Source organism: Dreissena polymorpha, chromosome 3 (genome assembly GCF_020536995.1).
Source record: "Dreissena polymorpha isolate Duluth1 chromosome 3, UMN_Dpol_1.0, whole genome shotgun sequence".
NCBI classification, from domain to species: Eukaryota; Metazoa; Mollusca; class Bivalvia; order Myida; family Dreissenidae; genus Dreissena; species Dreissena polymorpha.
Window position 1 is genome coordinate 57,335,432 of NC_068357.1, and position 10,067 is coordinate 57,345,498.

General features: G+C 33.1%; 1 protein-coding gene across 4 annotated transcripts in view; it reads right to left on the reverse strand.

Annotated features, from left to right (window-relative positions):
• Window positions 1–9,539, reverse strand: part of LOC127874270 (solute carrier family 2, facilitated glucose transporter member 1-like) — a 104,738-nt gene extending 95,199 nt beyond the window's left edge. For 2 of the 4 annotated variants that reach the window (XM_052418495.1, XM_052418494.1), the window contains exons 1-6: window positions 9,389–9,539; window positions 4,292–4,402; window positions 2,787–3,021; window positions 2,295–2,409; window positions 1,816–1,940; window positions 1,312–1,452 (exon numbers count right to left, since the gene is read on the reverse strand). In XM_052418495.1, coding sequence (XP_052274455.1) covers window positions 1,312–1,452; window positions 1,816–1,940; window positions 2,295–2,409; window positions 2,787–3,021; window positions 4,292–4,402; window positions 9,389–9,427 — 766 coding nt within the window. In that variant the 5' untranslated portion in view covers window positions 9,428–9,539. Of the gene's footprint in view, window positions 1–1,311; window positions 1,453–1,815; window positions 1,941–2,294; window positions 2,410–2,786; window positions 3,022–4,291; window positions 4,403–4,607; window positions 4,653–9,388 lie in introns of those variants that run through there. The other 2 variants (XM_052418493.1, XM_052418496.1) reach the window with 2 other exon arrangements.
• Between the last annotated feature and the right edge of the window lie 528 nt (window positions 9,540–10,067).

Below are 10,067 nucleotides of genomic sequence, written 5' to 3' on the forward strand. Positions count from 1 at the left end.
TTGTATGAATGTTTCACAAACACATCATTTTTCGTGAGAATGTAAAGATTGTACGAGAAAGCCCGCTCTGTTTTAACACGGTTTAGTGAATATTAAAAATATGATTATGACGTGACAGGGAAATAATATGGAGAAGTAGACAGAAACACAGAAGGCAGTTGGGCATTCATGAGAGAAATTCAGAACCTTTAATATAGGGCATTTTCTGACCTTAGTCCAGGACCATAGAGTTACTGAAAGAGCTTAAATATAAAACTCAACATTGTTATAAAAGCATAACTATTTCGGACAGTTCATCGGCATTTCAGAGAAAAATAATCAGTATGAAATAATTGATAATGCTTCTGATTTCGATGATGGATGACAAGAACGCTAGCAAAAGATGATGGTTCTGTTACACACAGGACGTAGTCTGAAGAGGAGCGAGCGACAAATTCTGTTTACAGTGATATTAAAGCTATACAGTTAAGTTAGTCTAGTTTTTACCGCAAGAAAAGAATAAAGTGTTTCATGATAAACATACCACAAGAATTGCGTTAGCGTAATTTAAGAAGGAAGTACACAGCAAATGACTGTTATAGGGATTTAGGTATATTTTTTATATGTGCTGCTTATAGTTTCTTTTAAAATGTATGGTAAGGCAAGACTTGAAACACAGGTGCTGAAAGTCTTGATAAGCTGCTAGATTATGATTATTTTTACTTTCTTTCTAAACAGTTTTTCATTTATTGTTTTGGCCTTACGGTGTAACTAATTCTCTTTTCATAATAATTACATTTTACCCTAGTCCTAGGTATCATTTATTCTTTTGGACTGTGAACAACGGAAGATGTCGATGCATTTTCGGTAAACTGAGTTTAAGACAAAAATTGGTTAGTTTATCTGGCTTATCTTATTATCAAAGTATTTAATTATTTAAATCCATGCAGGGAACGTGATGCATTGTTTGCGCTATACTGGCCTTCTATGATATTTTCGAAGGACAGATGACATTTAATTGTGTAAATAGGGTCATTTAAAATTGTGATATCCCAACTGTTTTTTTTTGCGAAGAAGTAACTCTAAATTAATTTTATATGTTTATGCTCTGTACAGTCTTTTTTGTTTTCACCATACGATATCTGGTAATTAATAACTAAATGAATATTCAAATGGGACAGATGTTACAATTATCTTCGGTTTTATATCAACGATGAACAAAAAACTGTTAATAAATGAAATAAACATTTCGCCTTTGTAGTGGAAAAATATGAAAGAATATTCATGTAAGATAAAAGAAAATTTACCACCAACACAAAAAGTAAAACAAACCTAGGAGATCTGGAAGGCCTATTATCTGAGACCACAAGATGCCAATCGTGATGAAGAGCTGATGACACGTGCCGATGGCTCCTCGGATTTTCTTAGGGGAGATCTCGGCAAGGTACAGAGACGCCAGACTTACAGTGACACCTGGTGGGGGAATTGGGGAAATTAAGACAGTTTTCATACTATGACAAATGTTGCGATGAGTAAGAAGTTTTTTGTTTTTAGCTTTTTTAAAAACAATGATACTTTATTCTGTTTTAACTTTTAAAAATCTAGTCCCACAATTTGTCAATATAGGCTCAAGGGGCAAACATGGAAATCAGAATTACAGTACTTGATAAATATATACTAAATACTAATGTAATCGAATTGTTCCGATAATGTGTTGAATAGATTAATCTGATCGCATACCATTGTCGAAACAAGTTGTTTTCGAAAGTTGTAAATCTCTGATAAAATACCAAATCACTTAAATATCTAACCAAGGACACGATGAAGTTGTATTACCGTTGTGAAGGCCGACAAACACTCTCGACACCATCAAACATTCCGGCGATTTCACCATGGTGGTAATACCGCCAAAGATTGCCGCGATGAACATAAATATCGTCATTATGATCATGCCCTTTTTTCTGTAAACAAAACAACACGTGTTGCCATTTACACAGACCTTTAAAACACACGTGTATACAAACTATACATATGTGCATCAGGCAACCAGCTTTTCATGACATGGCCAAAACATTGATATTATTTTCGAACAGATCACCAGAGCTGTAAATTATATAGTATATACGAAATTTAAAATTAACACAAACTGGATAAAATAAGTTTTTTGATCTACAATAATATCAAACATAAAATATCAACAACGTGATCATGCAGTTGAATCATTAAACTGGGTCCTTAAATTTAGCAAGTGCCCAATTTCATAGCGGTATATTTTTATTTTAATGGTGCATGGTCTTGAAAACAGGTGCTGTTACCTGCCAAAATGGTCAGCAACTCTGCCGGACGTAAAAGCACCGACCATACCAAAGAAAACGAACAGGGCCACAGTAAGAGACCACATGATTTCAATGTAGTTGTCTTTATCGATATCTGCAATAACAGAAATTGCGCCTTTAACCACTGAATATACAACGTTTAAAAAATAAATCAACACTTTTACAATGGAGAACGAAGATTTTACCAAAATCCAGAAAGACGGAAAAAACATGACCGAAACTGTATTTTAGAGTTATGGTAGTGTGATGCAGAAATTCTTTTCCATTGTAATCATGCGTACTGCCATCAACAAATATTTATCAATTTCTAATTGATAAACAACAGATTTTTAACATTATTTAACATACATTTATAATTAAACTTAAAAAAAAACATATATTATACAAGTAAATCAAATTTTATTAAGAATCCAATCAAAGAATGTATACAAACGTATCATTTCAACTATATATCATGCAATAGCTGCGTACCATCAGGTGATCTGGCAAGACCTTGCGGACGGACGACGACGACAGGAGGGGTGTCATTGCTCGGAATTGTTGTCCCTTTTGGACCTAGAGTGACCACAACCACGGGGGCTAAGGTGGTGGTAACAGTGGAAGAGTTGTCGTCCTTCGCGTAGTACAGACTCTTGTCGGACGGATTGTATACAGTTTCATTGCCAGTTCTAGCAAGGTAAACTTGACTGTAGAATGTTTTAATAAGCTGAAACATCGAAAGGAAATGTTAACGTTGTTAACCGTTTAACGTAATACAAAACTCTTAAAATTGACAAAATAAATCCATGAATGGAACAAATAATGAAGTTTGAAACAATTTAATAGCAATCAAAATATTGTAAAAATTTTGCCAGAATTATCAAGTATAAAATGGTTAGCAATAGTTTTTATTTCAGTAGATGATGTGCATTAATTTAAGATTCATTTAAAAATACAAAGAGCGGAACAACCATGTTTATGGGTAGATTGTTAAATGTTACGACGATAAAGTTACATAAAAATTATTATTGAAAAATCGATTAATTATTGTTCTACTCGAAAATAATTTATTTATTTAACTGATCTATAGCAATACACAATACCAATTTACTTCCGCATACAAGCGATTCAAAACGAGGAACCAAATAGACTAATGATTAGTCAAACGAGGAACCAAATAGACTAATGATTATTCATAAGCTGTCAGGCTATTGATAACGTTATTTGTTTACAAAATGTGACAGGCAATCGATATTTCTTAATGGATACCAGGAAAGAGGAAGACATTTCTCAAAACTTCCTTCGAAAGAAAAAGTACTCGGGAGTGTTCTTAGAAAAATGTGTGGTTAAAGTGTTTTGTTTTTCATGTTGAAGATACAAAAGTACAAAACTAGTTTGTAAAGTCTCTATAACGCTCAAAATCAACGAAAATTTCGTAAAGTATTTCGTAAAATAAAGTTAACACCTAAACAATCAATGTTCCTTATAGCAATAGCCACATTTCAACGCTAGACGTGGTATGATTATATAGATTTTGTAGATACAAAATGCTCGTTTTTATTTATTTGTGGCCACAATAAATTCCATGTTAATTTCCTGCGAATATATCTATTGATACGACACACGAACACTAAAATGATACCATGTTAAAACCATAATAAAAACGAGCATTTTGTATCCACAAACATCTATTTTATTAGACCACATCTGGTGTTGAAATTTCGACAATGGCCATAAGGAACAATGATTTTTAATTGTTTAGCTTTATTTTACGAAATATTGTACGAAATTTCGTTGATTTTGAGTTGTAATGTTACTTTAAGTAATTAGTTTATACATTTTCAGCGGAATAATGTTTGAGCAATTGTAACATTAATATCACATTTCTTAAATACATTTTGATTACTAAATTCGTTTGTATTTTAGTGTTACGTTTCCCGAAGCGGCTAATTTATCTGCTTAATGTGTCTACTGAAAGAGAACTATCCTTTACTTACACTAGCCGGAGAGTTGATTACTCCGATGTTATACCCGTACAGAAAAGAGTTGCCCAGTACACATATAGTTACACTGAAGAACAGCCATTTTGTCATACCAGCCTCCTGCTCCTGAAAGAACACACAAAACGCAAACATACATAAGAAATCATAATTCGAAAAACATCCATAGCAATACTAATAACATGAAAAAAGGTTAAAATAAGTAAGTGTAAACGTTTTGACTTTGCTTCATTTCGGCAAAGATAACACAAACAATCGGTCAATTCGTTGACGAGATTGATCAGAAACGATTTTCAACTATCGTTACAATGACCTTTGACCTGGTGACCCCAAATAATCCCATGTGCTTGTCTGCTATGAATCAATAAACAAACAGTCTGCGTTTGCTTTTTAGTAGTGAGCGTTAGCTCACGACTAATGTAGAGAGGCAGTTTTTCACGTCAGTCTGCTTTAGTTACGCTAGGAACGATAACTTCAAGTCAGTCTGCTGAAAGCTTCGCTAGGAACGATAGCTACAGCCTGTCTACACTACCTGCAGTAAAAGTATGCAGACGACGAATGCTAAGAGCGTCTGCTCTACTACTGCAGTGTGTGTATTAATCAAAAGTGTTTAACAGCTTGTAAGACGACATTGGCCAGTCTATGTTGTATCATTGAAATCTGTACATATTGACTGCTTCAGGGAAAACGGCGCTTAATGTATGTCATGTCAAATAAGATTAGCCTGTGCACACTGATTAGCCTGTGCAATGCGCACACGCTAATCAAGGACGACACTCTCTGATTGTAAGGTGTTTATTCTTGTTTTAAGACAGCCTGTGGTAGTGGGATGACAATTAATGCATATGCATTAAGCCCTGTTTTGCCAAAATGAAGCTTAAATTATTTTTTATGAATGATTGAAAAAAAAACACATCTCAAACTGTGCTTCAAGACACACTTTTTATAAATTTGAATGGGTTTTGTTCATTTCAAACTTGCGATATAGTATAAAACAGTGAATAACTTCAGTGCCTTCAGCGCTTTGATTTATATAATAGCAATGATTATTATATACATGTATACACATTCGACGAAATATTCTAGCTATAATAGTATTAATACTTGCATAGTTATTATAAACATTTCCTGATACATCTTCTTATACTTTTCTCGTTTGCGTTTTGCATATTAGGATGAACATATGTACAGTGTACATGTAAATGTACGTAGAACCACTATTAAAGTGCGATATCATATGTTGATAACTCGAAGTCATTTCATAGTCGTTTATGTAACAGTATGCAAACAGAGTCTGTGACATTACGAAGTATGTGCATATTCAAAAATTTGTTTTTATATAGCAAAACACAATAAAACCCGTCTGACATTTTGTGCAAATGCCAACGATCTAATAGTCTGAGTTGATTTACCGTGCTGCTGCAAGTTTCAAACAATGCAGTCGATATGCTAGAGAACAGATTTTAATACTCGTACGATGATACTCTACATTCATAAGCTCATCTCTGCATGTATCATACAAAGTCTATGAGGATCTATATAGATGATCATAGACTGCATGCACTGCTATTGAAAGTACCAGTCGCACACTCCAACATAGTCGTTTTAAGTCCATACAATCATTCTGCGAAACCTTAATTACATTGAAATGTAGACAATTCTGTGTTCTTGTTAAACAACTCTCAATAGCTTAATTGCAAGAAGGCACGCAATAAAAGGGTGCTAAGTATACTCGGAAAATCATTGTGACGTCTACATCTGTCAAGCGGTGAAATTGCCAGTACAGCACAGCAAATTAATCATGACATCTAATTTTTTTTAATTGACTAACATAAATAATTGTCAACTGATATTTGAAGTCTTGTCTTGTGTAGGCAATGGTTATTTTATTAAATAATAGACTAAACAAAGTCTCTCTAGAAAATGTTTTCGAAGTTTCGTTCTTTTATACATTGTATCATTCTATCACACGAACCGATGGGATAAAACAGCTGTTCTGAAGATCAAACATTTGACAACTATACTCAGTAAATAATTATGAGTTTTTTGGACATTGAACATTTTAACACTGTGATACATGTATTTTGCGTTCCAAAAAAAACGTATTGCAAATTAGTGTTTCACAGCCTACCCTTTTGAAAAATAATTAAATGAATATGTGTTGAACTGATTTTTTTATCTCGATAAAAGTTATTATCAGAAACTATCATATATATCCTTTATATATATAAACCATGGTCAGCACATTTATGTTGCATGCGCCAAAACCGAGTAAGGACCGGTAACACTTGTCTTGCATGGAATAACCTTGTCAAAAAGCATATGTATGTGTATGCCTAAAATAACTATTCGATATGTTGTTAGAAGGTAACGATCAATTACTACTTACAATCGATATATATTAATATTCATAATATGCATACTAATATGCATATTTGACACATAAAAACAGTGTATGCATCCGAGAGCGGACATTACGATGGTATGATATATATAAAGTCAATTGATACACTTGTAACGCTGGACATTTAATCTTGAACGATACAACTACTTTTTTTATTCAAATACTTATGAACTAATTATGTTTTAGAGAGAATTGCAAGCCTTTTACTTGGAAGAGTCGATATTAGAAAACATTCATTAAACATTAAAATGCACCTTTGTTGGCGAAATAATCTTTATTTTGTTTATACCAAATACATGAGACAATAGCATACATGTATATGAAGTGGAAGTCTCGATAGTTAGTAGACTCTATGCATTGGCTGCTTGTGGAAAATAGAAGGGCAGAGTCATACAATTGATTAACTACGTCAATAAACGCTGTTCGGTAGCGTGGGAAAATCGTTAATCCGCATGGGCGCAGTGAATCAAAACATTGCATCATCCATTTCAATGGGCGTACCAATCGTGATAAATCGGGACTCCTCCGTAAGATAGACGATTTATGGAATAATCGTCTGCTGATTCAAAGTGTGGGCGTATGTTGCTGAAGAAGTGCACCAGCTGCTTACAAACATGTTGTTTGAATACGTTTGAGCAGAAGAGAAAGTGAGTCATACATATACGCACAATTAATACATGTTTAACTGAAATTAAGAGACCTAACATTGTATGTTGACGGTTTATCGGTTGGTAAAACACGTTTACACTTTTACAACATACGATTCAATGATTCAAAACGCATTAAAAAATGAGATTTCATTGGATCGATCATAAAGCCAATGAGTGCATAACATGTATACGTTCAAATGTTTGCGTGATTATTGAGATTGTCTGATAACGATTTCTCTTTAAGTCCCATTGAAAACAATCCTACCGAGTTCCTGGTATGTCGTAATGATAAACCAATTCAAACATATTTCAATTGGTTGTGTTTTTGTCATATGAGGATCTTCCTTAATTATTGTTAAAAGGTGGTTTTCTAAAAAAATCAAATTTCCATGCATCTCGATCTGTTAACTTATGTCCGCAAGTGCATTTTTATTTCAAAGTACAATCAATAAAATGACGTTGCTCTTGAAATACTAGATTGATTGTTTACAAACCCAGCCCACTTTAATACGTTTAATACTTTAATAAAACTTAATTCGCTTACCTTGATCTACTCATTATAGTTGTGAATTATAACAACGACACATCGGGTTATTCGACAAGTTATATAAATAATTCTTACAGAGTTATATAATTTATGTAATGTTTAATATTATTTTGTCAATTTTTATTAAACGTGAGATTCGCCGTAACTTATAATTAATAACATTGCTTAACACTTATTTTTGTCGAACTAAAAACACTATTATTGACATCAGTAAAACGAAATTCAATGTAAAATTGCGAAATACAGTTAAACGTGATGTTACTAGAAAACATTTGAGAATAATACCCCTACATAAACAAAAGTTTATACTCTGTGATCTTTGGTTCTGAAAGGAGAATATCGACGATACTTCCCCTTTGACATCGACAATTATCAAAACAATGCGTACTCAATCTTTTCCTGAATATATTTATCGTATAACTATATTTACTGATGAGCCATTTCGAAAAATATGCATAGAAGTCTCCACAAAATAGTGTTCGATAGTGCCTGTCAAAGCCCCAAAAAAATCCGAAAATTATATAACATGTTTACTACAATACATTCCCGATATTAAAACTTCACATGTGTGTGGCGGTATATCATTATCAACTTTGTACAGTATACAAATAACAACTGTATAAGCCGTTTTTGAAAACGACACATGTGCATTAAATAAATACTTGTTAAAAGATCATCTTATATTTGAAAATAGTATACCGTATAAATCGTCGACATGCCCCTACATGTGGTATTGGCATATATAAGTGTTATATTCACGTAAATACATAAATCGACCTATTCGCAAACTTAAAATCAGTCACATAAATCGACCAATTCGCAAACTAAAAATAAGTTACATAAATCGACCTATTCGCAAACTAAAAATAAGTCACATAAATCGACCTTTTCGCAAACTTAAAATAAGTTAATTACCATATTATTATAAACCGAAAGATCATGTGCTTCATGAATTAATCTATATAAGTGGTAAAACGTGTCTGAGAAAACTAACACACTCAGCTATCAAACGAATCGATTGATTTAATTTAAATAACTCACTTATAACGCACAACTGCAATCTATGTACACGTTATACATAATAAAATGTAGCATAAAATACAAATATATAACAACTCCAAACAACATATCGTTGATATTTTATTCTAGCCATTCAATTTTAAAATAATAGCAGACTTAATCCAGATGTTATTTCACTCCATTTTCTGTTGCAGCCACATGCAAGAACATCCTGTGTAAAATTATTATTAAAATGTGTCTGTATTGTTAATAGTTTTATAATAAATAAGAACCATAAGATGAATAAAACGATTACGATTACAACTGTAATATAATTATTTTGTTTTCATTTAAACAAATTATTTCAAATTAGCGATACAAATCTTATATCACAGCTGAATAGCAACTTAACGGTCGTCAAAACCACTACTTTTTATACATGGTTATCTATAAAGCCAATGTATCGGTCTATTAAAATGAAACAGTATGTTTACCGTCTCAGGCGTATAGTGCGAGTTCCCGTTTCTTGTCATTCACTTTATATTTGCGGAGCACTGTCTATAATTATCTTGTAATTATTCACCAATGGAATTTGATCCTTTAAAGCTCAAACACGGTTTGTCTGCGTGATCATTTCATGTTGAGCTTATATACCCCTTCGATTGCATCAGCAAAACTTCGTTCTATTCATAGGTATTCGAGCGTAGGAAGTGTGCGGCAATGGGTATGGAACGCCATAGCTGTCTTACGTTGTTACATTTCTTTCTGTTTTGTTCAGGTGTCTAACGATGTCAAACCGTCTTAATATTTTGTCAATATAGCGTCTTGACTTGTCAAAATGCAGTATTATTATGTCAAACAGTCGTGTCATCATGTTCAAATGTGGTGTTGACTTGTCAAAATACAGTACTATTTTGTCAAACCGTCGTTATCTTGCCTTAATTTGATGTTGACTTGTCAAAATACAGTCCTATTATGTCAAACCGTCGTGTTATCTTGTCCAAATGTGGTGATGACTTGTCAAACCGTCATGTGATCTTGTCCAAATCTGGTACTGACTTGTCAAAACACAGTCTTATTATGTCCAACAGTCGTGTTATCTTGTCCAAGTGTGCATGGTGTTGACTTGTCAAAACCGTCATGTTAACTTGTCCAAATGTGGTGTTGACTTGT